Below are 19,580 nucleotides of genomic sequence, written 5' to 3'. Positions count from 1 at the left end.
GAGCAAGACAGGCGCACCGTCACCCCAGAGCAAGGCAGTCGCACCGTCACCCCAGAGCAAGGCAGTCGCACAAGCCTCCTGGCTCACCGTCACCCCAGAGCAAGGCAGTCGCACCGTCACCCCAGAGCAAGGCAGTCGCACAAGCCTCCTGACGCACCGTCACCCCAGAGCAAGACAGGCGCACCGTCACCCCAGAGCAAGGCAGTCGCACCGTCACCCCAGAGCAAGGCAGTCGCACAAGCCTCCTGGTGCACCGTCACCCCAGAGCAAGGCAGTCGAACAAGCCTCCTGGTGCACCGTCACCCCAGAGCAAGGCAGTCGCACAAGCCTCCTGGTGCACCATCACCCCAGAGCAAGGCAGTCGCACAAGCCTCCTGGCGCACCGTCACCCCAGAGCAAGGCAGTCGCACAAGCCTCCTGGTGCACCGTCACCCCAGAGCAAGGCAGTCGCACAAGCCTCCTGGCGCACCGTCACCCCAGAGCAAGGCAGTCGCACAAGCCTCCTGGCTCACCGTCACCCCAGAGCAAGGCAGTCGCACCGTCACCCCAGAGCAAGGCAGTCGCACAAGCCTCCTGACGCACCGTCACCCCAGAGCAAGACAGGCGCACCGTCACCCCAGAGCAAGGCAGTCGCACCGTCACCCCAGAGCAAGGCAGTCGCACAAGCCTCCTGGTGCACCGTCACCCCAGAGCAAGGCAGTCGCACAAGCCTCCTGGCGCACCGTCACCCCAGAGCAAGGCAGTCGCACAAGCCTCCTGGTGCACCGTCACCCCAGAGCAAGGCAGTCGCACAAGCCTCCTGGCGCACCGTCACCCCAGAGCAAGGCAGTCGCACAAGCCTCCTGGCGCACCGTCACCCCAGAGCAAGGCAGTCGCACAAGCCTCCTGCGCACCGTCACCCCAAAGCAAGGCAGTCGCACAAGCCTCCTGGTGCACCGTCACCCCAGAGCAAGACAGGCGCACCGTCACCCCAGAGCAAGGCAGTCGCACCGTCACCCCAGAGCAAGGCAGTCGCACAAGCCTCCTGGCTCACCGTCACCCCAGAGCAAGGCAGTCGCACCGTCACCCCAGAGCAAGGCAGTCGCACAAGCCTCCTGACGCACCGTCACCCCAGAGCAAGACAGGCGCACCGTCACCCCAGAGCAAGGCAGTCGCACCGTCACCCCAGAGCAAGGCAGTCGCACCGTCACCTCAGAGCAAGGCAGTCGCACAAGCCTCCTGGTGCACCGTCACCCCAGAGCAAGGCAGTCGCACAAGCCTCCTGGCGCACCGTCACCCCAGAGCAAGGCAGTCGCACAAGCCTCCTGGTGCACCGTCACCCCAGAGCAAGGCAGTCGCACAAGCCTCCTGGCGCACCGTCACCCCAGAGCAAGGCAGTCGCACCGTCACCCCAGAGCAAGGCAGTCGCACCGTCACCCCAGAGCAAGGCAGTCGCACAAGCCTCCTGGTGCACCGTCACCCCAGAGCAAGGCAGTCGAACAAGCCTCCTGGTGCACCGTCACCCCAGAGCAAGGCAGTCGCACAAGCCTCCTGGTGCACCATCACCCCAGAGCAAGGCAGTCGCACAAGCCTCCTGGTGCACCGTCACCCCAGAGCAAGGCAGTCGCACCGTCACCCCAGAGCAAGGCAGTCGCACCGTCACCCCAGAGCAAGGCAGTCGCACAAGCCTCCTGGCGCACCGTCACCCCAGAGCAAGGCAGTCGCACAAGCCTCCTGCGCACCGTCACCCCAAAGCAAGGCAGTCGCACAAGCCTCCTGGTGCACCGTCACCCCAGAGCAAGACAGGCGCACCGTCACCCCAGAGCAAGGCAGTCGCACCGTCACCCCAGAGCAAGGCAGTCGCACAAGCCTCCTGGCTCACCGTCACCCCAGAGCAAGGCAGTCGCACCGTCACCCCAGAGCAAGGCAGTCGCACAAGCCTCCTGACGCACCGTCACCCCAGAGCAAGACAGGCGCACCGTCACCCCAGAGCAAGGCAGTCGCACCGTCACCCCAGAGCAAGGCAGTCGCACAAGCCTCCTGGTGCACCGTCACCCCAGAGCAAGGCAGTCGAACAAGCCTCCTGGTGCACCGTCACCCCAGAGCAAGGCAGTCGCACAAGCCTCCTGGTGCACCATCACCCCAGAGCAAGGCAGTCGCACAAGCCTCCTGGTGCACCGTCACCCCAGAGCAAGACAGTCGCACCGTCACCCCAGAGCAAGGCAGTCGCACCGTCACCCCAGAGCAAGGCAGTCGCACAAGCCTCCTGGCGCACCGTCACCCCAGAGCAAGGCAGTCGCACAAGCCTCCTGCGCACCGTCACCCCAAAGCAAGGCAGTCGCACAAGCCTCCTGGTGCACCGTCACCCCAGAGCAAGACAGGCGCACCGTCACCCCAGAGCAAGGCAGTCGCACCGTCACCCCAGAGCAAGGCAGTCGCACAAGCCTCCTGGCTCACCGTCACCCCAGAGCAAGGCAGTCGCACCGTCACCCCAGAGCAAGGCAGTCGCACAAGCCTCCTGACGCACCGTCACCCCAGAGCAAGACAGGCGCACCGTCACCCCAGAGCAAGGCAGTCGCACCGTCACCCCAGAGCAAGGCAGTCGCACAAGCCTCCTGGTGCACCGTCACCCCAGAGCAAGGCAGTCGAACAAGCCTCCTGGTGCACCGTCACCCCAGAGCAAGGCAGTCGCACAAGCCTCCTGGTGCACCATCACCCCAGAGCAAGGCAGTCGCACAAGCCTCCTGGTGCACCGTCACCCCAGAGCAAGGCAGTCGCACCGTCACCCCAGAGCAAGGCAGTCGCACCGTCACCCCAGAGCAAGGCAGTCGCACAAGCCTCCTGGCGCACCGTCACCCCAGAGCAAGGCAGTCGCACAAGCCTCCTGCGCACCGTCACCCCAAAGCAAGGCAGTCGCACAAGCCTCCTGGTGCACCGTCACCCCAGAGCAAGACAGGCGCACCGTCACCCCAGAGCAAGGCAGTCGCACCGTCACCCCAGAGCAAGGCAGTCGCACAAGCCTCCTGGCTCACCGTCACCCCAGAGCAAGGCAGTCGCACCGTCACCCCAGAGCAAGGCAGTCGCACAAGCCTCCTGGTGCACCGTCACCCCAGAGCAAGACAGGCGCACCGTCACCCCAGAGCAAGGCAGTCGCACCGTCACCCCAGAGCAAGGCAGTCGCACAAGCCTCCTGGCGCACCGTCACCCCAGAGCAAGGCAGTCGCACAAGCCTCCTGGTGCACCGTCACCCCAGAGCAAGGCAGTCGCACAAGCCTCCTGGTGCACCATCACCCCAGAGCAAGGCAGTCGCACAAGCCTCCTGGTGCACCGTCACCCCAGAGCAAGGCAGTCGCACCGTCACCCCAGAGCAAGGCAGTCGCACCGTCACCCCAGAGCAAGGCAGTCGCACAAGCCTCCTGGCGCACCGTCACCCCAGAGCAAGGCAGTCGCACAAGCCTCCTGCGCACCGTCACCCCAAAGCAAGGCAGTCGCACAAGCCTCCTGGTGCACCGTCACCCCAGAGCAAGACAGGCGCACCGTCACCCCAGAGCAAGGCAGTCGCACCGTCACCCCAGAGCAAGGCAGTCGCACAAGCCTCCTGGCTCACCGTCACCCCAGAGCAAGGCAGTCGCACCGTCACCCCAGAGCAAGGCAGTCGCACAAGCCTCCTGACGCACCGTCACCCCAGAGCAAGACAGGCGCACCGTCACCCCAGAGCAAGGCAGTCGCACCGTCACCCCAGAGCAAGGCAGTCGCACAAGCCTCCTGGTGCACCGTCACCCCAGAGCAAGGCAGTCGAACAAGCCTCCTGGTGCACCGTCACCCCAGAGCAAGGCAGTCGCACAAGCCTCCTGGTGCACCATCACCCCAGAGCAAGGCAGTCGCACAAGCCTCCTGGTGCACCGTCACCCCAGAGCAAGGCAGTCGCACCGTCACCCCAGAGCAAGGCAGTCGCACCGTCACCCCAGAGCAAGGCAGTCGCACAAGCCTCCTGGCGCACCGTCACCCCAGAGCAAGGCAGTCGCACAAGCCTCCTGCGCACCGTCACCCCAAAGCAAGGCAGTCGCACAAGCCTCCTGGTGCACCGTCACCCCAGAGCAAGACAGGCGCACCGTCACCCCAGAGCAAGGCAGTCGCACCGTCACCCCAGAGCAAGGCAGTCGCACAAGCCTCCTGGCTCACCGTCACCCCAGAGCAAGGCAGTCGCACCGTCACCCCAGAGCAAGGCAGTCGCACAAGCCTCCTGACGCACCGTCACCCCAGAGCAAGACAGGCGCACCGTCACCCCAGAGCAAGGCAGTCGCACCGTCACCCCAGAGCAAGGCAGTCGCACAAGCCTCCTGGTGCACCGTCACCCCAGAGCAAGGCAGTCGAACAAGCCTCCTGGTGCACCGTCACCCCAGAGCAAGGCAGTCGCACAAGCCTCCTGGTGCACCATCACCCCAGAGCAAGGCAGTCGCACAAGCCTCCTGGTGCACCGTCACCCCAGAGCAAGGCAGTCGCACCGTCACCCCAGAGCAAGGCAGTCGCACCGTCACCCCAGAGCAAGGCAGTCGCACAAGCCTCCTGGCGCACCGTCACCCCAGAGCAAGGCAGTCGCACAAGCCTCCTGCGCACCGTCACCCCAAAGCAAGGCAGTCGCACAAGCCTCCTGGTGCACCGTCACCCCAGAGCAAGACAGGCGCACCGTCACCCCAGAGCAAGGCAGTCGCACCGTCACCCCAGAGCAAGGCAGTCGCACAAGCCTCCTGGCTCACCGTCACCCCAGAGCAAGGCAGTCGCACCGTCACCCCAGAGCAAGGCAGTCGCACAAGCCTCCTGACGCACCGTCACCCCAGAGCAAGACAGGCGCACCGTCACCCCAGAGCAAGGCAGTCGCACCGTCACCCCAGAGCAAGGCAGTCGCACAAGCCTCCTGGTGCACCGTCACCCCAGAGCAAGGCAGTCGAACAAGCCTCCTGGTGCACCGTCACCCCAGAGCAAGGCAGTCGCACAAGCCTCCTGGTGCACCATCACCCCAGAGCAAGGCAGTCGCACAAGCCTCCTGGTGCACCGTCACCCCAGAGCAAGGCAGTCGCACCGTCACCCCAGAGCAAGGCAGTCGCACCGTCACCCCAGAGCAAGGCAGTCGCACAAGCCTCCTGGCGCACCGTCACCCCAGAGCAAGGCAGTCGCACAAGCCTCCTGCGCACCGTCACCCCAAAGCAAGGCAGTCGCACAAGCCTCCTGGTGCACCGTCACCCCAGAGCAAGACAGGCGCACCGTCACCCCAGAGCAAGGCAGTCGCACCGTCACCCCAGAGCAAGGCAGTCGCACAAGCCTCCTGGCTCACCGTCACCCCAGAGCAAGGCAGTCGCACCGTCACCCCAGAGCAAGGCAGTCGCACAAGCCTCCTGACGCACCGTCACCCCAGAGCAAGACAGGCGCACCGTCACCCCAGAGCAAGGCAGTCGCACCGTCACCCCAGAGCAAGGCAGTCGCACAAGCCTCCTGGCGCACCGTCACCCCAGAGCAAGGCAGTCGAACAAGCCTCCTGGTGCACCGTCACCCCAGAGCAAGGCAGTCGCACAAGCCTCCTGGTGCACCATCACCCCAGAGCAAGGCAGTCGCACAAGCCTCCTGGTGCACCGTCACCCCAGAGCAAGGCAGTCGCACCGTCACCCCAGAGCAAGGCAGTCGCACCGTCACCCCAGAGCAAGGCAGTCGCACAAGCCTCCTGGTGCACCGTCACCCCAGAGCAAGGCAGTCGCACAAGCCTCCTGCGCACCGTCACCCCAAAGCAAGGCAGTCGCACAAGCCTCCTGGTGCACCGTCACCCCAGAGCAAGACAGGCGCACCGTCACCCCAGAGCAAGGCAGTCGCACCGTCACCCCAGAGCAAGGCAGTCGCACAAGCCTCCTGGCTCACCGTCACCCCAGAGCAAGGCAGTCGCACCGTCACCCCAGAGCAAGGCAGTCGCACAAGCCTCCTGACGCACCGTCACCCCAGAGCAAGACAGGCGCACCGTCACCCCAGAGCAAGGCAGTCGCACCGTCACCCCAGAGCAAGGCAGTCGCACAAGCCTCCTGGTGCACCGTCACCCCAGAGCAAGGCAGTCGAACAAGCCTCCTGGTGCACCGTCACCCCAGAGCAAGGCAGTCGCACAAGCCTCCTGGTGCACCGTCACCCCAGAGCAAGGCAGTCGCACAAGCCTCCTGGTGCACCGTCACCCCAGAGCAAGGCAGTCGCACCGTCACCCCAGAGCAAGGCAGTCGCACCGTCACCCCAGAGCAAGGCAGTCGCACAAGCCTCCTGGCGCACCGTCACCCCAGAGCAAGGCAGTCGCACAAGCCTCCTGCGCACCGTCACCCCAAAGCAAGGCAGTCGCACAAGCCTCCTGGTGCACCGTCACCCCAGAGCAAGACAGGCGCACCGTCACCCCAGAGCAAGGCAGTCGCACCGTCACCCCAGAGCAAGGCAGTCGCACAAGCCTCCTGGCTCACCGTCACCCCAGAGCAAGGCAGTCGCACCGTCACCCCAGAGCAAGGCAGTCGCACAAGCCTCCTGGCGCACCGTCACCCCAGAGCAAGACAGGCGCACCGTCACCCCAGAGCAAGGCAGTCGCACCGTCACCCCAGAGCAAGGCAGTCGCACAAGCCTCCTGGTGCACCGTCACCCCAGAGCAAGGCAGTCGCACAAGCCTCCTGGCGCACCGTCACCCCAGAGCAAGGCAGTCGCACAAGCCTCCTGGTGCACCGTCACCCCAGAGCAAGGCAGTCGCACAAGCCTCCTGGCGCACCGTCACCCCAGAGCAAGGCAGTCGCACAAGCCTCCTGGCGCACCGTCACCCCAGAGCAAGGCAGTCGCACAAGCCTCCTGCGCACCGTCACCCCAAAGCAAGGCAGTCGCACAAGCCTCCTGGTGCACCGTCACCCCAGAGCAAGACAGGCGCACCGTCACCCCAGATCAAGGCAGTCGCACCGTCACCCCAGAGCAAGGCAGTCGCACAAGCCTCCTGGCTCACCGTCACCCCAGAGCAAGGCAGTCGCACCGTCACCCCAGAGCAAGGCAGTCGCACAAGCCTCCTGACGCACCGTCACCCCAGAGCAAGACAGGCGCACCGTCACCCCAGAGCAAGGCAGTCGCACCGTCACCCCAGAGCAAGGCAGTCGCACAAGCCTCCTGGTGCACCGTCACCCCAGAGCAAGGCAGTCGAACAAGCCTCCTGGTGCACCGTCACCCCAGAGCAAGGCAGTCGCACAAGCCTCCTGGTGCACCATCACCCCAGAGCAAGGCAGTCGCACAAGCCTCCTGGTGCACCGTCACCCCAGAGCAAGGCAGTCGCACCGTCACCCCAGAGCAAGGCAGTCGCACCGTCACCCCAGAGCAAGGCAGTCGCACAAGCCTCCTGGCGCACCGTCACCCCAGAGCAAGGCAGTCGAACAAGCCTCCTGGTGCACCATCACCCCAGAGCAAGGCAGTCGCACAAGCCTCCTGGTGCACCGTCACCCCAGAGCAAGGCAGTCGCACCGTCACCCCAGAGCAAGGCAGTCGCACCGTCACCCCAGAGCAAGACAGTCGCAAAAGCCTCCTGGCGCACCGTCACCCCAGAGCAAGGCAGTCGCACAAGCCTCCGGCGCACCGTCACCCCAGAGCAAGGCAGTCACACAAGCCTCCGGCGCAACACCACCCAGAGCAAGGCAGTCGCACAAACCTCCTGCGCACCGTCACCCCAGAGCAAGGCAGTCGCACAAGCCTCCTGGCGCACCATCACCCCAGAGCAAGGCAGTCACACAAGCCTCCTGTTCAACACCACCCAGAGCAAGGCAGTCACACAAGCCTCCTGCGCAACACCACCCAGAGCAAGGCAGTCACACAAGCCTCCTGCGCAACACCACCCAGAGCAAGGCAGTCACACAAGCCTCCTGCGCACCGTCATCCTAGAGCAAGGCAGTCAGGCGCTTCCTGTGAAACACCACCCAGAGCAAGGCAGTCACACGCACCTCCTGTGCACATTCACTCTAGAGCAAGACAGCCACACGCACCTCCTGTGCACAGCCACCCAAGAGCAAGGCAGCCACACGCACCTCCTGTGCACATTCACTCTAGAGCAAGACAGTCACACGCACCTCCTGTGCACATTCACTCTAGAGCAAGACAGTCACATACCTTCTGCAGTCAAGTCATGCACCTTCTAGTATATATAGAAGGACAATCAGACACCTCTTATAATCACCTTATAAAAGTGCAGAAAGACACAACCACTGATCTCTCATATGGACAAAACAAATATATATATATATATATATACACACATACATACAATATATATATATATATCTCTCAACACTTCCTGCAGCCAATACACAGCAGGACAGCAAGACATCTTCTCAAGTCACCAACACTCTGGGATAATAGGTCACCCTACAGTTAGGTAACACTTATACGTCACCTTAGATCCTGACACCAATCGTCCCCCGAGATGGTCATAGTTTAGGGCAGTCACTGCTGCCTTGTGCCCATTAAATGTGATGCTGCTCTCTCCACTCAAGAGGCTATAAATCCGAATAGACCCGTCCTCATACCCAACCGCCAGTGATAGCCCATCAGGGGAGGGGCACGTCTGAGTGATCTCCTGCTTCTGGCCCTGAAGAATCAAGACCTGTAGGGAAAGAAAAGAGAACTTGCTTTCTGGCTGATACAGAGGGCAGGAGAGGGTTAATCTGCATTACAACATGAAACACCAGCACATTTATTAATAGTTTTGTAGCACAGCACGAAGGATAAAAAAAAAACAGACATTAAAGGGACAGAAACATCTCGGAATTACGTTTTCCTTTATTTGGAGGAGCGAATACAGATTTGCATCGAGAGAAGACTTGTTACTGTCATTGTAATGTAAACAAAATCTCTATCGTTTTGGCGTCATCAAAAATAAGAAACTGCAGATTAGGGACAGATATGTGGCAGGGTTAGATGATGTGTGCTCGTTCAGTTTTAAGGATTTTGATAAATATGCAAATGATCTATTTTGTCAGAGTAATGAACAATTAGCACATGGTTTAAAATCAATCCACTAATAAAATGCATAAAAACTATTTTATTTTCATGATTCATATGGAACAAACCATTTCAAACAAATATTCCAAGGTACTTCTATTATTAAATTTTATTCTCTTGTTATCCTTGGTGACGGGGTAGCAATTCTCTACTGGGAGCTAGTTGAGCACATCTGGTGAGCCAATGATAATAGTCATGTGTGTGTCACCCCCAATCACCTTCTACTCTTCCGGGAGTGCATTGCTGCTCTTTAGCCTACCTAGATATTCTTTGCAACAAAGAATACCAAGAAAACTAAGCAAATTAGATAACAGTTGTTAATTGGAAAAATTGTTTAAAATGGCCTGATCTGTTTGAGTAAGGGAAGTTTACATTTTGAATACACTGTCCCTATAATAAGGTTATGATCTTTATTGTAAAACAGGAAAGTCACTGATTAACGTATACATTACTCCTCTAGAAAGGTCTGCTGATATATGCAGCTTATTGACTGCTACAGTGTCACTCCCTATAGCAGACCCCCCCAACTGTTCCGCTGTCCCGGGCCTCCTGCATTGCCCCTGGCCTCTATATTGTTGCTTTAAAAAAAAAATTATATTAAATCCTAATGGGTCTAACCGTACCTCGTGATAAAACTGTACCCAATAGTATAGTGCGACGAGTGTTCAGATGGTCATGTCAGCTGCACGTGTGAGGTAGTGGCAGCTTCAGTGCAGAGCTGAGTGAGAGTGTGAGGATGTGGGACGCCGAGTGAGAGTGTGAGGATGTGGGACGCCGAGTGAGAGTGTGAGGATGTGGGACGCCGAGTCAGAGTGTGAGGATGTGGGACGCCGAGTCAGAGTCAGAGTGTGAGGATGTGGGACGCCGAGTGAGAGTGTGAGGATGTGGGACGCCGAGTCAGAGTCAGAGTGTGAGGATGTGGGACGCCGAGTGAGAGTGTGAGGATGTGGGACGCCGAGTGAGAGTGTGAGGATGTGGGACGCCGAGTCAGAGTGTGAGGATGTGGGACGCCGAGTCAGAGTCAGAGTGTGAGGATGTGGGACGCCGAGTGAGAGTGTGAGGATGTGGGACGCCGAGTCAGAGTCAGAGTGTGAGGATGTGGGACGCCGAGTGAGAGTGTGAGGATGTGGGACGCCGAGTGAGAGTGTGAGGATGTGGGACGCCGAGTGAGAGTGTGAGGATGTGGGACGCCGAGTCAGAGTGTGAGGATGTGGGACGCCGAGTCAGAGTGTGAGGATGTGGGACGCCGAGTCAGAGTGTGAGGATGTGGGACGCCGAATCAGAGTGTGAGGATGTGGGACGCCGAGTCAGAGTGTGAGGATGTGGGACGCCGAGTCAGAGTGAGAGGATGTGGGACGCCGAGTCAGAGTGTGAGGATGTGGGACGCCGAGTGAGAGTGTGAGGATGTGAGACGCCGAGTCAGAGTGTGAGGATGTGGGACGCCGAGTGAGAGTGTGAGGATGTGAGACGCCGAGTCAGAGTGAGAGTGTGAGGATGTGGGACGCCGAGTGAGAGTGTGAGGATGTGGGACGCCGAGTGAGAGTGTGAGGATGTGGGACGCCGAGTCAGAGTGTGAGGATGTGGGACGCCGAGTCAGAGTGTGAGGATGTGGGACGCCGAGTCAGAGTGTGAGGATGTGGGACGCCGAGTCAGAGTGTGAGGATGTGGGACGCCGAGTCAGAGTGTGAGGATGTGGGACGCCGAGTCAGAGTGTGAGGATGTGGGACGCCGAGTCAGAGTGTGAGGATGTGGGACGCCGAGTCAGAGTGTGAGGATGTGGGACGCCGAGTCAGAGTGTGAGGATGTGGGACGCCGAGTCAGAGTGTGAGGATGTGGGACGCCGAGTCAGAGTGTGAGGATGTGGGACGCCGAGTCAGAGTGTGAGGATGTGGGACGCCGAGTCAGAGTGAGAGGATGTGGGACGCCGAGTCAGAGTGTGAGGATGTGGGACGCCGAGTCAGAGTGTGAGGATGTGGGACGCCGAGTCAGAGTGTGAGGATGTGGGACGCCGAGTCAGAGTGTGAGGATGTGGGACGCCGAGTCAGAGTGTGAGGATGTGGGACGCCGAGTCAGAGTGTGAGGATGTGGGACGCCGAGTCAGAGTGTGAGGATGTGGGACGCCGAGTCAGAGTGTGAGGATGTGGGACGCCGAGTCAGAGTGTGAGGATGTGGGACGCCGAGTCAGAGTGTGAGGATGTGGGACGCCGAGTCAGAGTGTGAGGATGTGGGACGCCGAGTCAGAGTGTGAGGATGTGGGACGCCGAGTCAGAGTGTGAGGATGTGGGACGCCGAGTCAGAGTGTGAGGATGTGGGACGCCGAGTCAGAGTGAGAGGATGTGGGACGCCGAGTCAGAGTGAGAGTGTGAGGATGTGGGACGCCGAGTCAGAGTGAGAGTGTGAGGATGTGGGACGCCGAGTCAGAGTGAGAGTGTGAGGATGTGGGACGCCGAGTCAGAGTGAGAGTGTGAGGATGTGGGACGCCGAGTCAGAGTGAGAGTGTGAGGATGTGGGACACCGAGTCAGAGTGAGAGTGTGACGATGTGGGACGCCGAGTCAGAGTGAGAGGATGTGGGACGCCGAGTCAGAGTGAGAGTGTGAGGATGTGGGACGCCGAGTCAGAGTGAGAGTGAGAGGATGTGGGACGCCGAGTCAGAGTGAGAGTGAGAGGATGTGGGACGCCGAGTCAGAGTGAGAGGATGTGGGACGCCGAGTGAGAGTGTGAGGATGTGGGACGCCGAGTGAGAGTGTGAGGATGTGGGACGCCGAGTCAGAGTGTGAGGATGTGGGATGCCGAGTGAGAGTGTGAGGATGTGGGACGCCGAGTCAGAGTGTGAGGATGTGGGATGCCGAGTGAGAGTGAGAGGATGTGGGACGCCGAGTCAGAGTGTGAGGATGTGGGACGCCGAGTCAGAGTGTGAGGATGTGGGATGCCGAGTGAGAGTGTGAGGATGTGGGACGCCGAGTCAGAGTGAGAGTGTGAGGATGTGGGACGCCGAGTCAGAGTGAGAGTGTGAGGATGTGGGACGCCGAGTCAGAGTGAGAGTGTGAGGATGTGGGACGCCGAGTCAGAGTGAGAGTGAGAGGATGTGGGACGCCGAGTCAGAGTGAGAGTGAGAGGATGTGGGACGCCGAGTCAGAGTGAGAGTGAGAGGATGTGGGACGCCGAGTCAGAGTGTGAGGATGTGGGACGCCGAGTCAGAGTCAGAGTGTGAGGATGTGGGACGCCGAGTCAGAGTGTGAGGATGTGGGACGCCGAGTCAGAGTGAGAGTGAGAGGATGTGGGACGCCGAGTCAGAGTGTGAGGATGTGGGACGCCGAGTCAGAGTGTGAGGATGTGGGACGCCGAGTCAGAGTGTGAGGATGTGGGACGCCGAGTCAGAGTGAGAGTGAGAGGATGTGGGACGCCGAGTCAGAGTGTGAGGATGTGGGACGCCGAGTCAGAGTGAGAGGATGTGGGACGCCGAGTCAGAGTGTGAGGATGTGGGACGCCGAGTCAGAGTGAGAGTGTGAGGATGTGGGACGCCGAGTCAGAGTCAGAGTGTGAGGATGTGGGACGCCGAGTCAGAGTGTGAGGATGTGGGACGCCGAGTCAGAGTGAGAGTGTGAGGATGTGGGACGCCGAGTCAGAGTGTGAGGATGTGGGACGCCGAGTCAGAGTGTGAGGATGTGGGACGCCGAGTCAGAGTGTGAGGATGTGGGACGCCGAGTCAGAGTGAGAGTGTGAGGATGTGGGACGCCGAGTCAGAGTGTGAGGATGTGGGACGCCGAGTCAGAGTGAGAGTGTGAGGATGTGGGACGCCGAGTCAGAGTGAGAGTGAGAGGATGTGGGACGCCGAGTCAGAGTGAGAGTGAGAGGATGTGGGACGCCGAGTCAGAGTGTGAGGATGTGGGACGCCGAGTCAGAGTGAGAGGATGTGGGACGCCGAGTCAGAGTGAGAGGATGTGGGACGCCGAGTCAGAGTGAGAGGATGTGGGACGCAGAGTCATTAGGAGGAAGCCTTGCTTTGTCTCTCTGTAGAGCTCAGTTATCTGATAGTGTAATAATGTATGGGGGGCAGGAGCCAGGTACAGACAGACTGCACTGGCAGTGGGGGACTTGCAACTAGAGAAGGCAGCAAGCAGGCAAGGACTAGGGGGGTAGAGACTCAGGCTGCCGGCCTGAGAGTCCCTAGTTCCTGTAATGGACTCACGCACTGTGCTGCACTGGGACAAGGTCACTTCTTTAAGAACACATTGTAGGAATACAAAGAATATGATTGTAGCCCTCACTAGACGGAATAGAACAAAGACTAAACATAACATTAATATTGTTATTTATAAAAAAAGGGGGGAGGGGGAAATCACACTTTAAAACCAATGGAAGGAGTAGCTCCAATGATACAACCTAAATATACTATTAATAGGCCTCTGGGGTATGATAGCCTTAGTAAATATTAAGGTTGAGTATACAGCATCAGTTCAAGATAAGAACAAAGCTTGCATCCTGTATTTGCATATAATTCTAGCTGAGGTAGGAGTTAGTATACGTGCATGTATATGCTCATATAAAATGTATACCCTACCGAATCCTCACAATTGTCATTATGACAATCAGTTGTCTTTATAATTGAGATAGCTGCTAACCATATAGGTGCACCCATCCGCTTTGGCTGGGTAGCGTAATACAACAATATCATTACTAATATCAGCTTATCCACAGGGCTATAAGTACTGAGAACGGATTGGTTATGCACGGTGGGGCAGCAGGACACTCTGCATATTAAATATCAATCACCAAATATTAATGACTTATATTATGCTTCATTTTTTAAAATGCCAGTAGAGATTAATACAAGAATTAGGCATTTCCAAACAACTTATTTGCATATATTTAAGACTTGCGAATGGTCATGAGTCAATTTGTTCACACATATGAAAAGTTGCGACTTTATTGGCGCATAACCTTTCCTAAATATGATGATATCATTTGTGAGGAGGAGTTTTTTTTTTTTACGACAAATGTGAGAATTTTCTTATTCTCACTTTGATAAATCTTGCCCCTACCTTGATCTCAGCTAGTGAAATAGAATTATATGCAAATACAGGATGGAAACTTTGTTCTTATCTTGAACTGATGCTGTATACTCAACCTTAATATTTACTAAGGCTATCATACCCCAGAGGCCAGAGGCAGAACTTCTCTTCACTTTCTGCGATGAGATTTCTTTTAGTGAAAAATTTTCTGCAGGTTATTTTTTAAATAAAATTCAATTTTAAATTAGACAGTTACACTAAGGCACCAGTTAAATTGCAATGTGTTGATTAACTGAAGAATAAAGCAATTTTTAACATTTTATAATATAGTGCAGTAGTTGAAAATTGCATTGCAAATTAGCTGCATTCAAAAAAAGAAAATTTTAAAATGTCTCTTGAATAAATATGTTTCTTTTTCTCTTGGTCTAACATAGAAATGTAGTAATAAAAAAGATGCAAAGCTCATACTAACGTCTTACATTCAGAATAAACAGCTTTGCAGACTGGGAAAGACTAGGGTGTGGGTTTGATTTTTTTTTCTCTGAGAGCCAGTCAACAAGCAATGCGCTGCTGCTTTGCAGCACTACTGCATATTTGACTGCTCACTTCAAAACAGCACTTTGCTCTGGATGCACTGTGCTAAGGAAAACGTACACAGTGCAACCAGAGCACAGCTCTGTTTGAGAACTGTCTAATGTGGAGCAGCACTACAAAGTTCAAGCGCTAACAGTGCCTGCATGTGTCCTGTTCTTTCTGCAGACATGCTGCATTTTCTGCAATGACATCTCAGATCACTGTATGTTCTGCCTTGGGGCCTCAGAGGCCAATTAATAGTATATTTATATATTTAGGTTATATAATTGGAACTACTCCTTCCATTGGTTTTAAAGTGTGATTTCCCCCCTCCCCCCTTTTTTTTTTATAAATAACAATATTAAAAGTTATGTTTTAATTTAGTCATTGTTCTTTTCCGTCTAGTATTCAGGACAGTGAGGGCTATAATTGCATTCTTTGGTGGGAATCTCCCTTGTATTCCCACAATGTGTTCTTAAATAATTCAGTTGTGTGAAGCAGCCCTCCCTATTAAAATATATAAGAATATATTCGATAAATAAACCTTATTACTGTAATTTCAATTGGGAGTGTGTCTGCCAGTGGTGCCATAGCTCTATCCATTCCAAATACACTTAGAAGTTCTGTTTAGCTGCTGCTGGCAATCAGGAAGCACAGTGTGTGAGTATCAGTACTGACTAGAAGTTAAATGGCCGGAGGTGCTCTTGCTTTGCCAGCTGAGTTGAAAATTCACTCACTCACTGGCCACCGGCATCCTCCTTGACCGAGTCAGCACTGGCAATCATCTAGTTCAGGAGCTGACTGTGTTGCTGAGCTGGGGAAATTTATGTAGAGGTGAGCCAGGTAAGAACTAGTGCAGCAGCCAGTTTTGTTTATATTTCTCACTGTCTTGTTTGGTATTTAGCAGGAGCTGCTGCATTAGTTTACTTTGCTTTGACAGATTTACAGCAGCACCACACTGCCCTCTTTCTACCCCTGTTCCCCCTGCTCATTGTATTGGCTGCTTGAATGACCAAGCAGGAAAGGAAGAACCTTATCTGTAGCAGTTTTGTTCTCCCCGGAACACAGCACTTCCAAGTCAGCAGTGACACTGGGCTGACATACCTAAAATTCCTGTTATCATTTATCCTAGTTGCAGGCACACAATGCTAAGCACAGTTAATACAATGCCTGAAACCAAATAACAGCCCCATCTAAATTAAAGCTATAAGATGCTACTTAGTTGTCCCTTTTGTATCATATAAATGTGTATGCTATGCCTAGTTGTTCATGTTTTGTGTGTCTGCATATAAGTGAATGCTATGTAGTGTGCATATGCTGTGTATGTGGTGTGTGTATTCTATTCTGTGAGTAGGACATAAGATTCTAGGGACTGTGGCATCGTGGGATTTGTCAAGTCATCTTCTGTTTAAAGCATATGGTCCATGTACCACTTAATATGCAGTTATATAAGGTTTGTCCCATATAAGTCCTCAAATCTTGTCTACTTCTATCCCTTTGTTATATAAATGCCTCATTACAGCTATTACGTCACTGAACACATTGATGCTAACACTCCCAGTACCCTAACAAACCTTCTCCCCTTTGCGAGTGTCCCAGATGAAGACATGTTCACAGGCTCCTACTGCCACATAGCGTCCCTTCTCTCCTCGCAGGGTCACAAAGTTGACATTAGCTTTTTGACTGGCGATGACCCCAAAGACTGCGCTGGCTGCGTAGCGCAGATACTGTTTAGTGAGGCCCATGGTGCAGTCCTGGAAGCAGAAGGGTAGGAGGTAAGTAATGGGGGAAACTGGTTTATTACATAGAAAAATCTACTTTGGAGACAGATTTGAGAGACAGGCCACACAAAGATAGAAATCAAGACTGGTACTGATACCACAAAGAGATTTTTTTTTTTTTAAAAAAAAACAGAAACAGACTATTTACTTTTTATAAAGGTAAATTATCCTACTTACATAAATATACAGGGGACAGACTTAAAGGGCCATGAAAGTAAAAAGTGCTTTTCTAGAGCAGACTTTAACCATCTGTTATATTTATACAAACAGTGCAATAATACACACAGAACACTTTGTTGTATGACTTGTTCACCTTTGGTTTTGTATATTATAAAGGGTCCTCTGGTTCTGATGTTACTACTGACAGCAATACCAACACACACACCCGTGCCAGTTACCCCAGTAGGCACAATACCCACACACCCACCTGTGCTAGTTACCCCAGTAGGCACAATACGCACATACACCCAACTGTGCTAGTTACCGCAGTAGGCACAATACCAACACACCCATCTGTGCCAGTTACAGTTACCGCAGTAGGCACCATACCCACATAACCCACCTGTGCAGGTTACTCCAACAGACACAATACCCACACTCACCCACCTGTGCCAGTTACCCCAGTAGGCACAACACCCACCAGTGCCAGTTACCCCAGTAGGCACAATACCGACATACAACCACCTGTGCCAGATACCCCAATAGACACAATACCTACACACACCTGTGCCAATTACTCCAGTAGGCAAAATACCCCCCCACACACACACCTGTGCCAGTTACTCCAGTAGGCAAAATATCCCCACACACACACCTGTGCCAATTACTCCAGTAGGCAAAATACCCCCCCACACACCTGTGCCAGTTACCGCAGTAGGCACAATACCAACACACACCCAACTGTGCCAGTTCCTGCAGTAGGCACAATACCCACATACACCCACCTGTGCCAGTTACCCCAGTAGGCACAATACCCACATACACCCACCTGTGCCAGTTACCCCAGTAGGCACAACACCCACCTGTGCAGGTTACCCCAGTAGGCACAACACCCACCTGTGCAGGTTACCCCAACAGGCACAATACCCACACTCACCCACCTGTGCCAGTTACCAAAGAAGGCACAATACCCACAAACACCCACCTGTGCCAGTTACCGCAGTAGGCACAATACCCACATACACCCACCTGTGCACGTTACCCCAACAGGCACAATACCCACACTCACCCACCAGTACCCCAGTAGGCACAATACCCACATACATTCACCTGTGCCAGTTACCCCAGTAGGCACAATACCGACATACAACCACCTGTGCCAGATACCCCAATAGACACAATACCTACACACATCTGTGCCAGTTACTCCAGTAGGCAAAATACCCACAGACACAACTATGCCAGTTACCCAATAGGCACAATACCCACATACACCACCTGTGCCAGTTACCCCAGTAGGCACAATACCAACACACCCACCTGTGCCAGTTACCACATTAGGCACAATACCCACATACACCCACCTGTGCAGGTTACCCCAACAGGCACAATACCCTCACCCACCTGTGCCAGTTACCCCAGTAGGCACAACACCCACCTGTGCCAGTTACCCCAGTAGGCACAATACCGACATACAACCACCTGTGCCAGATACCCCAATAGACACAATACCTACACACACATGTGCCAGTTACTCCAGTAGGCACAATACCCACCTGTTCCAGTTACCAAATTAGGCACAATACCCACAAACACTCCCTGGTGCCAGTTACCCCAATAGACACAATACCTACACACACCTGTGCCAGTTACTCCAGTAGGCACAATACCCACATACACCCACCTGTGCCAGTTACCGCAGTAGGCACAATATCCACATACACCCACCTGTGCAGGTTACCCCAACAGGCACAATACCCACACTCACCCACCTGTGCCAGTTACCCCAGTAGGCACAATACCTACACACACCTGTGCCAGTTACTCCAGTTGGCAAAATACCCCCACACACACACCTGTGCCAGTTACCCCAGTAGGCACAATACCCACATACACCCACCTGTGCCAGTTACCGCAGTAGGCACAATACCCACACACAGCTGTGCCAATTACCCCAGTAGGTACAATACCCACATACACCCACCTGTGCCAGTTACCCCTGTAGGCACAATACTCACACACAGCTTTGCCAGTTACCGCTGTAGGCACAATACCCACACACAGCTGTGCCAATTACCCCAGTAGGCACAATACCCACATACACCCACCTGTGCCAGTTACCCCTGTAGGCACAATACTCACACACAGCTGTGCCAGTTACCCCTGTAGGCACAATACCCACACACAGCTGTGCCAGTTACCCCTGTAGGCACAATACCCACACACAGCTGTGCCAATTACCCCAGTAGGTACAATACCCACATACACCCACCTGTGCCAGTTACCCCTGTAGGCACAATACTCACACACAGCTGTGCCAGTTACCGCTGTAGGCACAATACCCACACACAGCTGTGCCAATTACCCCAGTAGGCACAATACCCACATACACCCACCTGTGCCAGTTACCCCTGTAGGCACAATACTCACACACAGCTGTGCCAGTTACCCCTGTAGGCACAATACCCACACACAGCTGTGCCAGTTACCCCTGTAGGCACAATACTCACACACAGCTGTGCCAGTTACCGCTGTAGGCACAATACTCACACACAGCTGTGCCAGTTACCCCTGTAGGCACAATACTCACACACAGCTGTGCCAGTTACCCCTGTAGGCACAATACCCACACACAGCTGTGCCAGTTACCCCTGTAGGCACAATACTCACACACAGCTGTGCCAGTTACCCCTGTAGGCACAATACCCACACACAGCTGTGCCAGTTACCCCTGTAGGCACAATACCCACACACAGCTGTGCCAGTTACCGCTGTAGGCACAATACTCACACACAGCTGTGCCAGTTACCCCTGTAGGCACAATACCCACACACAGCTGTGCCAGTTACCCCTGTAGGCACAATACCCACACACAGCTGTGCCAGTTACCCCTGTAGGCACAACACCCACACACAGCTGTGCCAGTTACCCCTGTAGGCACAATACCCACACACAGCTGTGCCAGTTACCCCTGTAGGCACAATACTCACACACAGCTGTGCCAGTTACCCCTGTAGGCACAATACCCACACACAG

The 19,580-nt window shown here is 55.3% G+C and overlaps 1 protein-coding gene across 1 annotated transcript in view; it reads right to left on the bottom strand.

Annotated features, from left to right (window-relative positions):
* Positions 1-19,580, bottom strand: part of WDR3 (WD repeat domain 3) — a 159,319-nt gene that overhangs the window by 136,648 nt on the left and 3,091 nt on the right. Inside the window, exons 2-3 of the mRNA XM_053705770.1 lie at positions 16,179-16,358; positions 8,411-8,620 (exon numbers count right to left, since the gene is read on the bottom strand). Coding sequence (XP_053561745.1) covers positions 8,411-8,620; positions 16,179-16,349 — 381 coding nt within the window. The 5' untranslated portion in view covers positions 16,350-16,358. The remainder of the gene's footprint in view (positions 1-8,410; positions 8,621-16,178; positions 16,359-19,580) is intronic.

Source organism: Bombina bombina, chromosome 3 (assembly GCF_027579735.1).
Source record: "Bombina bombina isolate aBomBom1 chromosome 3, aBomBom1.pri, whole genome shotgun sequence".
In the NCBI taxonomy this organism is placed as follows: Eukaryota; Metazoa; Chordata; class Amphibia; order Anura; family Bombinatoridae; genus Bombina; species Bombina bombina.
The sequence above is the reverse complement of the archived record's forward strand: the minus strand, read 5'-3'. Positions and strand labels throughout refer to the sequence as shown.